Genomic DNA, 20,885 nt, shown 5'->3' with positions numbered 1-20,885 from the left:
ACGTATAGAAGAGAGTGAAGACTCCCAGCTCAAAGGACCAGTAAATATCTTCAACAAAATCATAGAAGAAAACTTCCCTAACCTAAAAAAAGAGATACCCATAGACATACAAGAAGCCTACAGAACTCCAAATAGATTGGACCAGAAAAGAAACACCTCCCATCACATAATAGTCAAAACACCAAACGCACAAAATAAAGAAAGAATATTAAAAGCAGTAAGGGAAAAAGGTCAAGTAACATATAAAGGCAGACCTATCAGAATCACACCAGACTTCTCGCCAGAAACTATGAAGGCCAGAAGATCCTGGACTGATGTCATACAGACCCTAAGAGAACACAAATGCCAGCCCAGGTTACTGTATCCTGCAAAACTCTCAATTAACATAGATGGAGAAACCAAGATATTCCATGACAAAACCAAATTTACACAATATCTTTCTACAAATCCAGCACTACAAAGGATAATAAATGGTAAAGCCCAACATAAGGAGGCAAGCTATACCCTAGAAGAAGCAAGAAACTAATCGTCTTGGCAACAAAACAAAGAGAGTGAAAGCACACAAACATAACCTCACATCCAAATATGAATATAACGGGAAGCAATAATCACTATTCCTTAATATCTCTCAACATCAATGGCCTCAACTCCGCAATAAAAAGACATAGATTAACAAACTGAATACGCAACGAGGACCCTGCATTCTGCTGCCTACAGGAAACACACCTCAGAGACAAAGACAGACACTACCTCAGAGTGAAAGGCTGGAAAACAACTTTCCAAGCAAATGGTCAGAAGAAGCAAGCTGGAGTAGCCATTCTAATATCAAATAAAATCAATTTTCAACTAAAAGTCATCAAAAAAGATAAGGAAGGACACTTCATATTCATCAAAGGAAAAATCCACCAAGATGAACTCTCAATCCTAAATATCTATGCCCCAAATACAAGGGCACCTACATATGTAAAAGAAACCTTACTAAAGCTCAAAACACACATTGCACCTCACACAATAATAGTGGGAGATTTCAACACCCCACTCTCATCAATGGACAGATCATGGAAACAGAAATTAAACAGAGATGTAGACAGACTAAGAGAAGTCATGAGCCAAATGGACTTAACGGATATTTATAGAACATTCTATCCTAAAGCAAAAGGATATACCTTCTTCTCAGCTCCTCATGGTACTTTCTCCAAAACTGACCATATAATTGGTCAAAAAACGGGCCTCAACAGGTACAGAAAGATAGAAATAATCCCATGCGTGCTATCGGACCACCACGGCCTAAAACTGGTCTTCAATAACAATCAAGGAAGAATGCCCACATATACTTGGAAATTGAACAATGCTCTACTCAATGATAACCTGGTCAAGGAAGAAATAAAGAAAGAAATTAAAAACTTTTTAGAATTTAATGAAAATGAAGGTACAACATACCCAAACTTATGGGACACAATGAAAGCTGTGCTAAGAGGAAAACTCATAGCGCTGAGTGCCTGCAGAAAGAAACAGGAAAGAGCATATGTCAGCAGCTTGACAGCACACCTAAAAGCTCTAGAACAAAAAGAAGCAAATACACCCAGGAGGAGTAGAAGGCAGGAAATAATCAAACTCAGAGCTGAAATCAACCAAGTAGAAACAAAAAGGACCATAGGAAGAATCAACAGAACCAAAAGTTGGTTCTTTGAGAAAATCAACAAGATAGATAAACCCTTAGCCAGACTAACGAGAGGACACAGAGAGTGCGTCCAAATTAACAAAATCAGAAATGAAAAGGGTGACATAACAACAGATTCAGAGGAAATTCAAAAAATCATCAGATCTTACTATTAAAAACCTATATTCAACAAAACTTGAAAATCTTCAGGAAATGGACAATTTCCTAGACAGATACCAGGTACCGAAGTTAAATCAGGAACAGATAAACCAGTTAAACAACCCCATAACTCCTAAGGAAATAGAAGCAGTCATTAAAGGTCTCCCAACCAAAAAGAGCCCAGGTCCAGACGGGTTTAGTGCAGAATTCTATCAAACCTTCATAGAAGACCTCATACCAATATTATCCAAACTATTCCACAAAATTGAAACAGATGAATCACTACCGAATACCTTCTACGAAGCCACAATTACTCTTATACCTAAACCACACAAAGACACAACAAAGAAAGAGAACTTCAGACAATTTCCCTTACGAATATCGACGCAAAAATACTCAACAAAATTCTGGCAAACCGAATTCAAGAGCACATCAAAACAATCATCCACCATGATCAAGTAGGCTTCATCCCAGGCATGCAGGGATGGTTTAATATACGGAAAACCATCAACGTGATCCATTATATAAACAAACTGAAAGAACAAAACCACATGATCATTCCATTAGATGCTGAGAAAGCATTTGACAAAATTCAACACCCCTTCATGATAAAAGTCCTGGAAAGAATAGGAATTCAAGGCCCATACCTGAACATAGTAAAAGCCATATACAGTAAACCAGTTGCTAACATTAAACTAAATGGAGAGAAACTTGAAGCAATCCCACTAAAATCAGGGACTAGACAAGGCTGCCCACTCTCTCCCTACTTATTCAATATAGTTCTTGAAGTTCTAGCCAGAGCAATCAGACAACAAAAGGAGGTCAAGGGGATACAGATCAGAAAAGAAGAAGTCAAAATATCACTATTTGCAGATGATATGATAGTATATTTAAGTGATCCCAAAAGTCCCACCAGAGAACTACTAAAACTGATAAACAACTTCAGCAAAGTGGCTGGGTATAAAATTAACTCAAATAAATCAGTTGCCTTCCTCTATACAAAAGAGAAACAAGCCGAGAAAGAAATTAGGGAAACGACACCCTTCATAATAGACCCAAATAATATAAAGTACCTCGGTGTGACTTTAACAAAGCAAGTAAAAGATCTGTACAATAAGAACTTCAAGACACTGAAGAAGGAAATTGAAGAAGACCTCAGAAGATGGAAAGATCTCCCATGCTCATGGATTGGCAGGATTAATATAGTAAAAATGGCCATTTTACCAAAAGCAATCTACAGATTCAATGCAATCCCCATCAAAATACCAATCCAATTCTTCAAAGAGCTAGACAGAACAATTTGCAAATTCATCTGGAATAACAAAAAACCCAGGATAGCTAAAGCTATCCTCAACGATAAAAGGACTTCAGGGGGAATCACTATCCCTGAACTCAAGCAGTATTACAGAGCAATAGTGATAAAAACTGCATGGTATTGGTACAGAGACAGACAGATAGACCAATGGAATAGAATTGAAGACCCAGAAATGAACCCACACACCTATGGTCACTTGATTTTTGACAAAGGAGCCAAAACCATCCAATGGAAAAAAGATAGCATTTTCAGCAAATGGTGCTGGTTCAACTGGAGGTCAACATGTAGAAGAATGCAGATCGATCCATACTTATCACCCTATACAAAGCTTAAGTCCAAGTGGATCAAGGACCTCCACATCAAACCAGACACACTCAAACTAATAGAAGAAAAACTAGGGAAGCATCTGGAACACATGGGCACTGGAAAAAATTTCCTGAACAAAACACCAATGGCTTATGCTCTAAGATCAAGAATCGACAAATGGGATCTCATAAAACTGCAAAGCTTCTGTAAGGCAAAGGACACTGTGGTTAGGACAAAACAGCAACCAACAGATTGGGAAAAGATCTTTACCAATCCTACAACAGATAGAGGCCTTATATCCAAAATATACAAAGAACTCAAGAAGTTAGACCGCAGGGAAACAAATAACCCTATTAAAAAATGGGGTTCAGAGCTAAACAAAGAATTCACAGCTGAGGCATGCCGAATGGCTGAGAAACACCTAAAGAAATGTTCAACATCTTTAGTCATAAGGGAAATGCAAATCAAAACAACCCTGAGATTTCACCTCACACCAGTGAGAATGGCTAAGATCAAAAACTCAGGGGACAGCAGATGCTGGCGAGGATGTGGAGAAAGAGGAACACTCCTCCATTGTTGGTGGGATTGCATACTGGTACAACCATTCTGGAAATCAGTCTGGAGGATCCTCAGAAAATTGGATATTGAACTGCCTGAGGATCCAGCTATACCTCTCTTGGGCATATACCCAAAAGATGCCCCAACATATTAAAAAGACACGTGCTCCACTATGTTCTTTGCAGCCTTATTTATAATAGCCAGAAGCTGGAAAGAACCCAGATGCCCTTCAACAGAGGAATGGATACAGAAAATGTGGTACATCTACACAATGGAATATTACTCAGCTATCAAAAACAACGAGTTTATGAAATTCGTAGGCAAATGGTTGGAACTGGAAAATATCATCCTGAGTGAGCTAACCCAATCACAGAAAGACATACATGGTATGCACTCATTGATAAGTGGCTATTAGCCCAAATGCTTGAACTACCCTAGATGCCTAGAACAAATGAAACTCAAGACGGATGATCAAAATGTGAATGCTTCACTCCTTCTTTAAAAGGGGAACAAGAATACCCTTGGCAGGGAAGAGAGAGGCAAAGATTAAAACAGAGACTGAAGGAACACCCATTCAGAGCCTGCCCCACATATGGCCCATACATATACAGCCACCCAATTAGACAAGATGGATGAAGCAAAGAAGTGCAGACCGACAGGAGCCGGATGTAGATCGCTCCTGAGAGACACAGCCAGAATACAGCAAATACAGAGGCGAATGCCAGCAGCAAACCACTGAACTGAGAATAGGACCCCCATTGAAGGAATCAGAGAAAGAACTGGAAGAGCTTGAAGGGGCTCGAGACCCCATATGTACAACAATGCCAAGCAACCAGAGCTTCCAGGGACTAAGCCACTACCTAAAGACTATACATGGACTGACCCTGGACTCTGACCTCATAGGTAGCAATGAATATCCTAGTAAGAGCACCAGTGGAAGGGGAAGCCCTGGGTCCTGCTAAGACTGAACCCCCAGTGAACTAGACTGGTGGGGGGAGGGCGGTAATGGGGGGAGGGTTGGGAGGGGAACACCCATAAGGAAGGGGAGGGGGGAGGGGGATGTTTGCCCGGATACCGGGAAAGAAAAAAAAAACAAAAAAACAAAATAAAATAAAATGATGATTTATTTTAAAAAAATAAAATGTAAATAAAATAACCAATAAAAATTTTTTAAATATGAGACTCTAATCAGAAACCTAGGTCTAGGTCCCTGTTTTTCTTGTCCCTCAACTGTTCTCTTGCCACTTGGGTTTTTTCAGCCATTATAGTAGATTTTCTCTTCTACTTTCTCCTCTGAATCCTGTCTTCCCAAGCCATTCATAATGCTCCATCATGATCTCAGAATCATGACTCCTGAGTCAAGGGATAATGGTAGGAGCTACCTCAACTCACGTAGTGTCCTTGTCACTGTGTCTGAGTAAGCAGGCAGTACAGGCAAAGCAGAATGGTATTCCCTGACAGAATACATTCCAGTGAGACAACTAAAAACAAAAGAGACTGGCTTTTAAATAAAACTATAATTTTGGATCACATCACACTAAATGCCAGATTGTCTGGCATCCTTAAGTTATTACATCAACCAGAGAGATGTATATTTACCATGGCAGCCGGTGTCAACACCTTTCTATATTATGCCCAAGACAACCAATGTTGGCAGATTTGGAACTTTGGCTGCTTGTGCCCCAGGACAGCAATGTTTGAGTTCATATGACACTGGTAACACTGGCTGACCTCTGACATTCCAAAGGTAAGAGTTCTACAGAAAGACCTTTTGAAAGGACCTTGGAAATTGGACAGCACCAGAATGTTCTGGGTACTGATCCCTGTAAATGCTTACAAACTGACAAACAGAAAGAAGCCTGCGAGGACAAATTCCTACTTTTAGTTTGTTGAGGTCTGTCCATAGAGTTCTCCATAGTGGTCATATAGATTTTTCTTCTGTCTGTTTTATTCTGATGCACATATCTTTGATGGTTTATAAAGGTGAACTTTGACTTGAGGGGCTTTGAGCTGATACATACTCACCCTAAGAATCTGCTGACTTATATTTCGCCATTTCCCAAGGAACCTCCTATCATAGTAATGTACATATATAAGTATATATTATTTAAATAATACCCACATGCTCACCATAACCATAGTTTAAAAGTATTTTATATCAAGTTTTGCTGACTCTGTGGAGCAATTCATTATTTTGAAGTAAAGAAAAAATCCTAAATTTCCATACAGGAGTCACCATCTCAAGTTTACCGAGGCAGATGATGAAGGGATTCTCTCTATAGAACTAGTCTAGTTAATAAATGAAGGAAAGGAACTGGGATGATAGCTCAGTGGTCAAAGTGCTCACCTTACAAGCCTGAGTAGCAGAGTTCAAATTCTCAAACCTATGTAAATGTCAGGTAGGAGTGGCAGCATGCCTGTACTTCCAAGCTTCAGAAGGCAAAGAGCAAGCTGGCTAGTTACATTTGCCAACTCTGGTTGACTGAGACCATACCTCAATGAATAAGGCAGAAGATCAATTAAAGCCTTTCCCAGCATCAACTTCAAGCTTCCACATATATGCATACACCCCCCCACATGTTCCTCTAAATAGATAAGCATATATACATGAAAATGAAAAAAGAAAAAAAGTAAAGAAAATATAATGGATTTTGGATCTTACCAGATTGCAACTAAGGAACCTACACACTGACGGGCAATAGCTTCTAACATCATACAAACAAACAAAAAAACCCAAAAAAATAACAACATCACAGGACAAGTGTGGGAGGTGAAATACTGTTAGGACAGCTAAATGCAAAGAGATTACTGCTCACTCTGGGGAGTGATGACATTGCCTTGTTCATGGGATCCTCACACAATAGAAGTGTCAGAGCTTAATCTTACAGTGTTTGAGATTTTGTTACAAAATACTAAGGAGTCTTTGGTTTGAAAAATGGAGAATTATAAAAGAAAACACCAACTGTAAGTCCAATTTGGTCAACCTTAGATAAGTAATTTTGTATATGTTAGAAATTGATTAAAATAAAAAAATTTTCTCAACATTTTATTATGAATATTTTGAAATGCAGACAACTTGAGAAAAATGCACAACTAACTCAAGGATCTATCAGTGATCACTTCTTGGCCTTTTGGCTAAGATCAACTGAAGGATCTATCAGTGAATACTTGTAGTCCATTTGATTTTATATTCATTCATATTCTCATTCTCTCTCTCTCTCTCTCTCTCTCTCTCTCTCTCTCTCTCTCTCTCTCTCTCTCTCTCTGGTTTTTCCAACCTGGCCTCAGTTAGAGACCCTCTGGCCTCTGCTTACTGAGTACTGGGATTAAAGGCATTCACCAGCTATTCCCTACTCTTTTAAAGATACTACATACCCTGCCTTGTTTGGTGCATTCTGTGTTGTAATTCTTGTGTTGTCTCTGGCCATTGATGGCAATAACAAAGCCCATTGTGACTATGTTTCAGGTCATTCTTTACACTGAAGGAGTATAAACTGGTACAAATATAATAATAACCCAAATACCACAGTAGCAAGTGAAGAAGCAGTGTCTGTGTGACCAGGAACCCTTGGAGCAGGTGACATGGTGGCCTGACCACTTTTCTAAGTCTTAGAGACAATGAGAATGGTGACTTACCATGCTTCCAACTGCCATCCTCACCATAAAGCTGCAGTACTGTTCTCACAAAGTCCTTGGCATTAAAACAAACAACAGGGCATTTACACCTAAGTGTCCAAAACAGTATGTTCCTAGAAAAGAGAAAATTCACCATTTAGAAAGTAATATGGGTCTTGGAAACATACTGTAAGATCAAATGGCTAGCTGTCCTTACACAGCACATTCATGCCTCGATTAACTAAAGATCCCCATGAGGTGGGCATTACTTCTTATGCACAGTTCATTCACTAGGAAGCTTTGACTCAGGGCTTAACTCTGAGAAAAGCCTCTACTCCTGAAGCTCCTGTGCAGAATACACACACTGGACCTGGTTCAATCCCCTCCGAGCATTCCATCTCTCAGCATGCCAGGTCTCTCCTTCTGCCATCTCACTGTGCCACTTCTACCCGTACTGCTGGGGATGGCATATGCCCTTGCATGTCTACTCTTCTCCACCCACAACTTGTGCAACCTACTCGAGAGACGTTCTGGGCAAGCAGCCTACCCACGCACCTTTCATAGGACCCACATGTGCTGAACTGCAGCTTCTTCCTTCACCTTATGAGCTTCTGAATGTGGAATAACAGTTAACATTTGCCATAGCAGATACCAGGCTACCATTTCACAAGGCTGCCACACTGAAACCTACTCACAGTGCTACAGGGTGGTCACTCCATCCAGTATGCAGATGAAAGGACTTGGATTCAGATATGTCACATTAAATAAATGGTAAGGTCGAATTCTGATACTATATTTTGCTACTGCCAGAAGATAAGCCCTAAACAACTAATCCCTAAGTTCCTCTTTGAGGAAAAAGTACAATAATACATTAAAAAGAGCTCTTTGATTGGGTAAGAAAGGAAGAAATAGGAGCCCAGTAGATATGCACACTGAGTGATGTGTCTGCTTGTCCTGCTCCATTGATAGACACTGTATAGTGCTTTGAAAGTTATGTGGCTTGGCCTTGATTTGTTTGAACAGGAGACCAAGATGGTAGAGAGGTCAAAGTGTCAACATCACTGGGTCTTGGCTTAGATAAGACTGGTAAGGGACCCAAGAACGAGAAGGAAGAAGAATGATAGAAAATGGGGTATGGGGACCTCACTGACACACGCTGAGGCATACATCCAGGATGACATGATCTAATGGCTACACTGTCTTCACCTGGAGAGAAATCCAGGCTGGCTAACGACTATCTTGGTAAGACAAACAGTAGAAGAGTTTCTTATGGGCTGGGAGGTGGCTCAATGGAAAAAGCACTTACCACACAAACACAAAGACTGGAATTCAGGTTCTGTTCTAATTTGCTTCCTGTTGCTGAGATAAAATACCAGAAGCAACTGGAGAAGAACAGGGTTTATTTAATCTTATGGGGGAGTCAGGGCAGGAACCTGGGGGAGAAACTGGAGCAGGGACCATAAAGGAATGACTGCTGGCTCACTTGCACCAGGCTCATCTTCAGATCCCTTTTTTATACAGCCCAGACCCACCTGTCCAGAGATGGTACCAACCAAGATGGGCTGGCCTCTCCAATATCAATCAGTAATTTTAAAAGTGCCTCTTAGGCATGGCCATAGTCCAATCTGATCAAGGCAAATACATAGTTGAGGTTACCTTGTTCCCAGGTACTCTAGGTTTGCATCAGGTTGAGAGCTGAAGCTACCTAGGACAGATTCACAGAACCTATGTAAATGCTTTGTGTCCTTCCTGTAATCCAGCACTGGGGAGGCAAGGACCCTACAGCAAGCTGGCTAGCTAAACTAGTTAAATAGATGAGCTCTACATTTAACAAGAGACTCTGCCTCAATAAAATAAAAGGCATACATACATGTGCATATATATATATATATATACATGTGTAAACACTTACATACAACTCATACACATGCAAAATTTCCTATTATATATTTATGAATATATTTATAAAATATGGTTAAAATTGATTTTGAATCCTAAATACACAACTGTAGAATTGGGACTATTTTCCCAGTTTTATAGTACATGAGGGACTTTCTTTCCTAGAACTTACCATGCTTCAAAATGATACTGTGGCAGTGCTCCTGGGTATAGGATCATGACATTGCAAAAAATCCAAATCCTGCCCTAACCCTCATAGAGCTTAGTAGCTCAATACAATAAACAAAATAAGATGTATAAATGGTCGTTGTGATAGACATTATAGAGAAATGTGGGCTAGAGTGACAGTCTGGCTGTTAAAGGTTAGGCTTTCAAATGAAAACGTACAAGGGAAATGTGAAGATAGTGATTGTATATGTGCTGGGCTAGGGTACTGTTTTATCCAGATGTTTAGAAAAGGCCGAAGTGATAAAAATAAGACATAAATGAAGTTATGATAAGGTGAACAAAGTTTAGTTGATAAAGAAAAGCTCTTCACAGAAAGCTTTAATAAATGTAAAGAAAACCAAAGAGCTAGAAAGTCTCTACCATATTTAGGCACAATTAAATAAAGTTCATTTGGTTCATAATTACAGCAGCAAAGTCCAAAGAGCATGGCACTGGCTTGGCTCCACCTCATAACAGCCCACCAGTTTGAAAACTCACTCTAGCAAGATCACACTAATTCATTCATGAAGGAGGAGACTCTATGACCTACCTACTCTCTGCTGAGTTCCTTCTCTTATGGTTCTATCACCTCAAAACAGCAACCCCAGGGACTGAGACTATACATGTTTGGGTAACCTTTTTTACATTGTGTGAAGATGACTCTTTGTTTTCAATAGTTAATTCTGTACTGGCGGAGAGTAAATGCTGGCAGGATCTTGGTATGGTTATTTCTAAGGTTCAACACTAGTCCCTATTTTGTAAATAGTTGTCCTTCCTCACTAGCCTAGAGGCAATCTAGAATTATATGATTGACTGTAAAAATGAGCTGATAACCAATAACTGGGCGAGAAGTGGAGGGTGGAAGTTCAGAGAGAGATAGAGACAGAGACAGAGACAGAGACAGAGACAGACAGACAGACAGACAGACAGACAGACAGACAGGATAAATAAGACGTGGGGATTCACCAGCAGACAGACCAGAGCGGAGCAGAGAGGTAGAGCTAACCATGTGGCAGAATGTAGTGCCAGAATTAGTTGGGTTAAGCTAGAGGATGAGGCTCCCCCCTAGCAGATCATTGCAAAGCTGCCACAATACTGGAACAGGTTTCCTTGGCATCAGGATGGAGCCTCCATTCCATAAACTCTGAGGGAAGAAACCACTGCTTTCATGGTTGTTCTCCTTTAAAATAATTTTATGTATTCATAAAAAACTAAAATTTTAAATAATTAAAACTGGAGCTTGGGAGGTTTTACATTTAATGTACTAGATAAAGATTTCTTACCTGACGAATAGGCTATGTGCTTCTTGCTTTGGGTCCCAGAAAGGGGATTGCTCGGTATGTATGTAGATACAGTGATCTGTGGATGTGAAATCCTTGCCCAGAGCACCACCATGGGCTGGGAGAATCAGAGGGCTGCTGCCTACATGGCTTTTTAGTAACACCACAATTCCTTTAACAGGACAAGTTAAAGCCTGTGAAGACACAGTAATGAATGCAAAGTCACAAATGAGAGCTAGCTATAAGACAAGACTAAAATCTATGATGATCTTTAAAAATATCTGTGCACGTGTATGTGTAAGTCCAAGTATGGGCACACCTTGGCACACACGCATAAGTTAGGAGACAAACTGGGATATTGATCTCCATCTTTCCCTTGTTTAATACAGAGTTTCTTGTTGCTTGTCACTGTGTATGCCAGGCTCACTACCCCAAGCTTCAGGTGATTCTCTTGTATTTGCCTCCCACTTTACCATAGGAGCCCTAGGATTACAAACACATGCTATGGCATCCAGCTTTTATAGGTTCTGGGGATTCACACTTGGGCTTTCATGCTTGAACAGCAATCACTTTATCCACCGAGCCATTTTCCCATCCTCCGAGTTTTATTTTTAGATAGGGTCATCTACATAGCCTAGGCCGGCCTAGAATGCCTGCTCCTGCAAAGTGTTGGGATTATAGGCATGCGTTATCACATCTTGGTCTCAACTAATATTCTGTACTCTACAAGAAACTTTTCAAAAATAGAAATCAAAGTGTTTCAGGGCTCGGATTCCTCGTCTGGTTAGTAAATGATTTCAAGGTTATCTTTCAGAGAAAGGCATGTCACAATAGCCTTGATCAGGGCTCTGCGGAGGTCCAGAAGGGAAAGCTATTTCTCTGGCTTGGGTGGAGTCCTAACATTCCATGATAGCCAAAACAAGAGAATCAGTGCAACTGGGCCAGAAAATCAACCCCTAGCAAGGGACCATCTCTCAAGAAGGCAGGTTCACCTAAGCCATGCTAAATATATAGAAGAAATAATTATCTTTTTAAAATTTTCTTTGGGCTGGAGAGATGGCTCAGTGGTTAAGAGCACTGACTGCTCTTCCAGAGGTCCTGAGTTCAATTCCCAGTAACCACACGGTGGCTCACAACCATCTGTAATGGGATCTGATGCTCTCTTCTGGTGTGTCTGAAGACAGCTACAGTGTACTCACATAAATAAAATAAATAAAAAATTTTTTTCTTTATGTTTTTTTCTTCATTGGTGGGGATATAAAACTTGGCAACACACAGTTATTTTTTATAATTTTCAAACTTTAATCATTTATTTGTATTTTTAACTGTTTATTGATTCTTTGTGAATGTCACATCATTTATCCCAGTCCCACGCCCTTCATATCTTCCCTCCCCTTGCCAAAAGAAAAGAAAATAAGATAAATTTTTTTAAAAAAATCTTGTTATGCAAGTTGCAGGGTGCAGCTTCTGTCCACACATCTTTACTTGTAAATGTTCACTGCAATATGAGTCATTGGTCTGTTTCAAGCCTCTGGCCTCTGTTACACTATCAATACTGGGTCCTCGCGGGGAATCCATAGGCTATCCTGTTGTTGCCCTGTGTCATAGAGATCCTGAAGCTTTAGATCTGCAGGGCCAGCCCTTTTATGTGCTCCAGCAGATCACAGATGGGGTAGATATGGGGTGGGCCAACTCAAAGCCCTGTGTCTGAGCCTAGGAGGTAGCTGAGTTGGTCAGCCTGCCAGTGATCCTGAGACTGCACCACCAGGGCCAGCTCTCCAGCACTGCCCTGGCTAGCTCCCCAATAATGCAACCAGCAAGGGGCAGGGTCAGCTCTCCTGTTCTCATTTCTTTAGGACCTGCTAGTCTGGGCCTTCACCAGCAGGCCAGCTTTACTCTGCTGCCCAGGAAAGGTACAGGGCCTGTTTCCTAAGTGCTGCAGCCAATGAAGGGTGGAGCCAGCTCTCCTGCTCTCATAGCTTTGGTGCTAGCTCACCCCATGGTAGATAAGGGGTAGGGACAGCTCTCTCTCCCCTAACCCCGAACCACAGCTCCACTGTGCTGCCCAGGTGAGTTGCTGGGCCTGCTCTCTTGAGTGCTGCAGCCAGTGAAGGGCAAAGCCAGCTCTCTCCCACTCTCATGACCTCAGGGCCAGTTATCCTGCCTGCTGCCGGTGGTGAGGGCAAGGGCAGGGGAGAGTATCTCTTCCTTGCCCAAGCCATCCCACAACAAATTAGGGTCAGCCAGCTCTCCTTAACTCATGTCCTAGGAGTCACCTTCCCCATTGCTCCCCCACCCAGGTCAGCTTTTCTGTGCTGCCTAGGCAAGGGGAGGAGCCAGGACATCTGCATGGCCTTTGGTAGTAACACTAGTCTGGGACATCAACACAATCCTGGCTGCCATAAGACTATAGACCCAGACATGGTCCTTGGTGACAGTCTGAGCCAGGACCTCCCCAGGCTTCCTCACGTTTGCCTATTCATCACGACCATCCAGACAGCAGTTTCCCCTTTCTCCACAGTGCAGAAGCCTCCCGGCTTTGTGCTCTCTTCCATCTCTCCATCACACATCTACCACAGCAGCGCTTCAGTGTCTTTCTTCCAGCCGTCCCTGCCAGCAGGTCCCAGGCAGGTCAAATAATCATCCTTTTAATGAAATAATGTACTTTCTTTCCCAGAAATCCCTCCTCCTAGCACAGTTGCATACAGAAGAACCACAGCTATACAGCTTTAAGTCTGCCTGCTTTTCTTAAATGTTTTTACTAATTCTTTGAGAATTTCATACATGAACCCCTTATATTTTGATCATACTCACCCCGTTTGTCTTAGTTTGGATTTTATTGCTGTGAAGAGACACTATGACCCAGGCAACTCTTATAAAGGAAAATATTTAATTGGTGCTGGCTTACAGTTTCAGAGGTGGTGAGAAATCATGGCATTGTCTAGGCATGCATGGTGCTAGAGAAGGAGCTGAGAGGTCTACATCTTAATCCAAAGGCAGCAGAAGAAGAATGGATTCCATGCTGGGCAAAACTTGAGCATAGTAGATCTTAAAACCTGATTCCACAGTGACACAAAGCCTGACTTCATAGTGACACACTTCTTCCAAGAAGGCCATCTCTTAATAGTGCCACTCCCCATGGGCCAATCACTCAAACACATGAGTCTGTGGGGTCCATTCCTATTCAAACACCATACCACCCTTTCCTATAGCTCCGCCCAGATCTAATCCCATTTCCCACTCCATATTGTTCTATTTTTTAATTTTATAACACACTGAGTCTAATTTGTGTTGCCCATATACTCATGGGTGTAGGCCTCCATTGGAGCATGGTCAACCCTATCAGGGCCACACCTTTACAGAAACTTGACTTTCTTTCCCTCGCCATTTGTCAACAGTTCCTCACCTAGACGTGGGAACTTGTGAGCTCCTCCGCCTCCATGTGAAATGTTGGCTGCTTGATCCTCCAGGGGTCTTGTGTGGCAACCACAGCTGTTATAGTTCAGGAGGGCTATAATCCAGTTATGTCCAGAAGACACTACTTCAATCCAGTTTTCTCTAAGGTGTAGCTCTTAGCAATCTTTCGGTCCCCTATTCCATAATGGCCCATGAGCCTTGTAGGGGGTGATACAGATGTCCCATCTGTGGCTGAGAATTCCACAGACTCTTACTCTCTCATATTTTTGGTCAGTTGTGTACTTTTCCATTAACCACCATCCAGAAGTCTTCTCTGATAAGATCTGCACTAGACTGTAGATTTAGAGATATACATTTAGAGGGCAGTTCCTCTTTTCTGAACTACTCAAAAAAAGCCCTTCCTTTTTTTGTCTCTGTTCTAAGCATGCTTTTCCCATCCTTTTGGATTCCATACCATTTCTCTAAGCACCACATGGCAGCTTATTCACTATGTGCCTGAGCTCCATACTGGCCCATTCAAATGTCATGACTTTCTCTCTTCCTCTTCTCTTTCTCCATCCTCTGGACAGTTGCCAAGATTTACAGTTTTCTTACCTTCAGGTCTTTCTTTTACACTAAATTGTCCTTGAGATTAAAAAAAAGGCTTCCCCACCAAAACAAAACATAAAGATTCAACATAATTTGCATCAAGCCCCTAGCTGGATGTTTACAGAAATTACGATGACATAACAAAACAAAGATAATATTATATGGAAAGGCAAGGAACCCTGATAGCAAAAATTACCTTGAAAAAGACTAACTCAGTTGGATGATGGAAGCGTTTTCCTTCTAATTTCTAAATTTATTACAAATCTCAGTAATCAAGATAGTATGCTTTCTAATATAAGACAGAAACAAAGATTAAAGGAAAGAATCAAACATACAGAGATCAACCCTTAGAGGTAATGTACCATACACTTATAACCCTAGCATTCAGAAAGCTGAGGCAGGAGAATGGTCATGAGTTTAAGGTCAGCTTGGATATATAGTGAAACTTTGTCTCAAACAAAACAAAAGCCCAGGGTAAACAGAAATCAACCCTTAGATTTACAGCCAACTGATTTCCAATGAAAGTGTTATGAAGATTAACTTTATTGTCAACTTGTTCAGACTTAGAGCTACTATGGAAACATACCTCGATAATATGTCTATAAGGATGCTTTTAGAAAGGCTTAATTGAGAGGGAAGACCTACTCTGTTTTCTTTTCTTTCTTTCTTTTTTTTTTTTCCAGAGCTGGGGACCGAACCCAGGGCCTTGCGCTTGCTGGGCAAGCGCTCTATCACTGAGCTAAATCCCCAACCCCGGAAGACCTACTCTGAATGTGGGCAACATCATCCCATGGATTTGGGTTCTGGAATGAATATAGTAAAAAGAAGAAAGTCAGACAAGACAAGTGTTCATTTGTCTCTGCTTCCTCAACCGTGAGTACAATATGACCAACTATCTCAAGCTTCTGTTACCAGGCCTGCTCCACCATGAAGAACTATATTCTTAAATTTTGAGCAAAATAAATCTCCCCTGCCCCCTCCAATCGGTTTTTTTTTCAGAGATTTTCTCACAGTAATGAGAAAAGTAACTAATGAAAGCACTAAAAGATTTAAATGAAAGGCTGGAGAGATGGCTCAGTGATTCACAGCACTGACTTCTCTTTCAGAGGTCCTGAGTTCAAATCCCAGCAACCACATGGTGGCTCACAACCATCTGTAATGGGATCTGATGCCCTCTTCTGGTGTGTTTGAAGACAGCTAAATGTATTAATATAAACAAAATGAATGTTAAATCTTAAACAAAAAAGATTTAAATGAGAAGAGTATTTTCAACAAATAGAGCTGGGATGACTGGATTGTCACCTGCAAAGGGTGAATTTCCACAGCCTAGAATAAAACCTGGGCAAATCTGCTTGACTTGGGGAAGACAAAGCGGGGGGAAGGGGGGACAGACAGACACAGACACACAGACAGACATGTGAATATGTGAGTATATGGTGGAAGCCTGAGCAGAAAGTCAGATATCTTCTTCAATTACTCTATGTTTTTGCTTTGAGACAAGGTGTCTCACTGAAAGGACAGCTCAGTCTTTTAGCTAGGCTATCTAGCTAGCAAGTACACAGGGTCCCCATTCTCAGTCTCCCAATGCTGAGGTTACATGTATGCAAAGCTGTGCCCTGCTTTTTCTGTGACTACTGGGGCTTGGAACTCAGTTCCATATTCAGGCAGAGCAAATGCTCTTACCCACTAAGCCATCTCCCCAAGCCCCAAGCATTCCGAATATGCTAATAAAAGCACAAAATAGGATTTTTAGATTTAAAGTTTTTTTCTCAAATTTCTCAAGAAATTTGCATTAAAATCCACCTATTGGGAAAAATTGCAAATCACAAATCTTATTAGGAATCAGAATCATATAAAACATATAAAGAATTCTTATATATCCAAAATAGAAAAAAAATCATAATCTAATTCAAAAATAGGCAAACACCTTGAATTTCACTGAAGATACAAAAAGAACAATAAATACATAAGAATGCTCAGTATTCAATGGTGACATTGTTGAGCAAATGCACTTCAGCAGTACAACAAAGTAACACTTGCACCAACAAGAATGGTTAAAGTAGAAAATAGAAGAAAATCTCCAGCAGGTGGAAAATTTGAGCCCCTCAGGCATAACTGGTGGAAGGTAGAATGGAGGACTCCATTAGAAAACAGTCTGTCGGTTGCCCAGAATTGACAGGAACCCTACATTGTCACAATCACTTCCCAAAGTAGAGGAAGTAAGATGCAAAATCTTATTTCTAGCTCTCCTATCAAAAACAAAGAGGATTTGTTTTGAAATGAGGTTTTAACTATGTTTCCCAGGCTGAACCCAAACTCCAGAGTTCAAGTTACCCTCCTGGCCTATGTCTCTCAAGTGCTAGTGTCTCAAGCATGTGGTACAACTGTTTACTAACCTGCTTGGCACTGAGCTGTGTGGAACCGTCCTTGTACATCAATGTCACCACCAGGGCTGCTGCCTGCTTGAGAACATCCATCAGCTGGACTTTTGCCAAATCACCCAAATATCTAACATCATACAGCTGTTTCCCCAAAGCTCTTGTGTCCTCGGAATTTTGCCAGGTCCCATCAGTCTCTTTTCCCAGTGCTGTGTGTTTACTTGCTTTTTCTGGGGAATTACTACATGTAATATATTTTCTTTTAAGATTCAAGCTGTCCTTATCTTCTTTGCCTATATTTTCCTTTAGGAAATGCTTTCTCTTATGCTCTCTGTTCTGTAAAACTGAAGCTTCCTGATCACACTGTGGAATTAAATAACTGGAAAGGCCTGATGAGCTAATGCTGTTCTGTACTTGACCAGCAGAGAGCTTGGTAATGGAGGGTTGAGAAGAGAGCTCAACAGATCCTCTTGGTGTCCGGTTTATTAATGACTTGGGGTTCTGCAGAAAAAGGGAAAAATATTTCATCACAACATGGATTCACAAGACATGTCTAGAAACCAAGTGCATTTCTGATACAGCTTATCACAGATAATGAGAGCACACAAGTCTTAAATTATCTGTGATCCTTCTCTTTTCTTTCTCTGGTGCATACCCTAGCACCATGTTCTAGCCTAGAACCACTCTTTCAACAGAGCTAGACAGTCTTTCTAGACTACATGATCCTGGAGCTAGAGCAGGTACAAGCTCAAAATGTTTCTTCTAAGCCCTGTACTAGAAGTGATCCATCTCAGAAGATAATGATCAAGTGTGAGGCCTGCAATTGACAGCTCCAAGTAGAGGTCAGTCATAGAGAAAAATGAAATCATAAAAAATACTTGATAATGTTAATTGACCTATTAAATTAAGAAAACTATAGTTCAGCAATGCTTGTCCTCATTCTAGCAGTGTGCAGTCAACGCTGGCAGACCCTTCCACTAGCAGGAGAAAATTATCTCCACCCATTTCAATACAGTTACTTACAATGATACTTTGTGCTTTAGTGTTCATTTCCAAATTGATAATTTACTTCTTGCTATTCACAACTGCACATTAATATTAATTTTAAAGTAATCTTGAGCTGTGTGGTGGTAGAGCATGCCTTTAATCCCAGCACCCAGTAAGCAGAGGCCAGCCTGGTCTACAGAGTGAGTTCCAGGACAGCCAGGGCTCAACCCAATCTCAAAAAAAAAAAAAAGAAGACGAAGAAGACGACGACGATGAAGAAGAAGAAGAAGAAGAAGAAGAAGAAGAAGAAGAAGAAGAAGAAGAAGAAGAAGAAGAAGAAGAAGAAGAAGAAGAAGAAGGAAGAAGAAGAAGAAGAAGAAGAAGAAGAAGAAGGAAGAAGAAGAAGAAGAAGAAGAAGAAGAAGAAGAAGAAGAAGAAGAAGAAGAAGAAGAAGAAGAAGAAGAAGAAAAGAAACACAAGAAAGAAAGACATTTTGAAAGAAAATGTTCTAACACTTGGTCATATATCACAGAAAACTTAGCATATTTATTCATATTTTTACTGCAGAAGAATAGTGTATGATTCTAAGAACAGACTTTAGGCATAAAATTATATTCATTAAAAATTCTGGGGTTGGGATTTAGCTCAGTGGTAGAGCGCTTGCCTAGCAAGCGCAAGGACCTGGGTTCAGTCCTCAGCTCCAAAAAAAAAAAAAAAAAAAAATTCTGTGGCGGAGTATTCAAGAAAAGGAATTCAATAAGATTTTAGACTGCTGAAGATCTTGCTCGTGTGTTTCTTAAACAGGTGATAGTGGATATCAAATTGCCACAGTGTACTTTGAATCGCAGTGGATGTATTTTAAATTTTATGACAGTTTTTAAAATGTCAATATGAATTAAAGTGCAACTTTAGAAACTTATGGTGAATATTTTATATTTCAACCTTAAAATATTTCAAGAAGGATATAACTTTTCAAAATCTTAGGGCCAAAGAATCAGCCAAGGGATAGGTCCTGACAGTATCTCCACTTTACTACAGGGAACTTAATTTTAAATTAGGTTAGGGCTGGCAAGATGACTCACTCGCCACCAGGGCTGAGGTAGATCCCTGGAGCCCACATGGTGGAAAAATTATGCGACTTTTGCAAGTTGTCCACTGACCTGCACCCGTGATCCAGGGCATGTGCCTCTTCCCCAGCAAAAATAAGTAAATAAAAGTTAAATAAAACTTTAAAATAGCTTTTGCTAGGTGTACTGCTATATGCCTTTAATCCCAGGACTCGAAAGGCAGAGGCAAGCAGATCTCTGTGAGTTTGAGCCAAGTCCAGTCTACATAGTGAGTTTCAGGCCAGACATGGCTATACAGTAAAACCTTTTCAAAAAATCAAAAATAAATAAAATAGCTTTTTAAAAAGGGGCCCAGCAATGGTAGTTCATCCCTTCGATACCAGCACTTGGGAGCAGGCAGGCAGAGCTCTGTGAGTTCAAGACCAGCCTAGTCTGCAGAGTGACTTGCGGAATAGCCAGGAAACCCTGCCTTGAAAAAAATTTAGGTTAGCATGAATAAGCAGTTCGCTCCAGAGTCCATTTTCTCCACCATAAGGCAGCCTCTGCCACGGCTTGCTACACAGGGTCTTTCCTGACATGACCTCTGTTTCTTGTATTGCCAAAACTGGCTAACTTACTTGAAAATTTTCAAGCTCTTTTCTCTTAAAAAATTTCAGTATCCTTTCCCTACACTTGAAATGTGGGAGCTTCATTTTGTCCAACCCTGGTCATCCATTACATTTCAACTCAGATACAATTTTCATACTTCCTAAAGGTATCACAAGATCCTGCTCCTATTGCCCCCAAATGAAAACTGCAACAGCACAAAGCTTGATTCAGTGTCCTTCCTCCCAGACCGAGAGATCATGAAACCCACTGCTACACAGCACTTACTGCACACGTGGAGCACATGTGCCCGCTTCCTCACCACCTGTCTACACTAAACCATGTGTTCTGGAGAATAAGAACTTTTTAAAAGCAGTGTCAGGAGTTTTTACCAAATACCAGGACACTTATTAACTGTTAACAAATGAGGATCATCTGTTTAGAAGTCCTCCAAGTTGCCAAGACTTACCTTTGTTTCTAGTGGTTGAGTCTTTTCATGCTCAGCTAATACTGAGAAATGAACACTGGGTTTCTTTGTCACTTCTGAAGCTTAAAAACAAACAAAGAAACAAAAATTTAAGATTGAAAACCAGGCATGGTACAATACTTCTTTAATCTTAGCACTGGGGAAGCAAAGGCAGGTGGAGTTCTGTGGCTATAAAGCCAGTCTATACATACCCAGCTCCAGAACAGACTGCAGAAACCCTACCTCTCACAAGACAAATCAAAACCAAAAAACTCTAGAATTAGCTAACAATTGAAAATGATTAATATGCTATTTAGCCACTATCAACACAATCAAAATGCACAGGACCATTGCAGTAAGCAGTTACACAAAGTGTCTTCAAATTAATAGAAGGCTGA

The 20,885-nt window shown here is 40.7% G+C and overlaps 1 protein-coding gene across 2 annotated transcripts in view; it reads right to left on the bottom strand.

Moving 5' to 3' along the window:
* Positions 1–20,885, bottom strand: part of Poln (DNA polymerase nu) — a 172,225-nt gene that overhangs the window by 110,002 nt on the left and 41,338 nt on the right. For both annotated transcript variants that reach the window (NM_001428930.1, NM_001428931.1), the window contains 4 exon segments: positions 7,635–7,747; positions 11,003–11,193; positions 17,401–17,883; positions 20,491–20,570. In NM_001428930.1, the coding sequence (NP_001415859.1) occupies positions 7,635–7,747; positions 11,003–11,193; positions 17,401–17,883; positions 20,491–20,570 (867 nt within the window).

Source organism: Rattus norvegicus, chromosome 14 (genome assembly GCF_021556685.1).
Source record: "Rattus norvegicus strain SHRSP/BbbUtx chromosome 14, alternate assembly SHRSP_T2T, whole genome shotgun sequence".
NCBI classification, from domain to species: Eukaryota; Metazoa; Chordata; class Mammalia; order Rodentia; family Muridae; genus Rattus; species Rattus norvegicus.
This window is presented reverse-complemented; position numbering and strand designations above follow the sequence as displayed.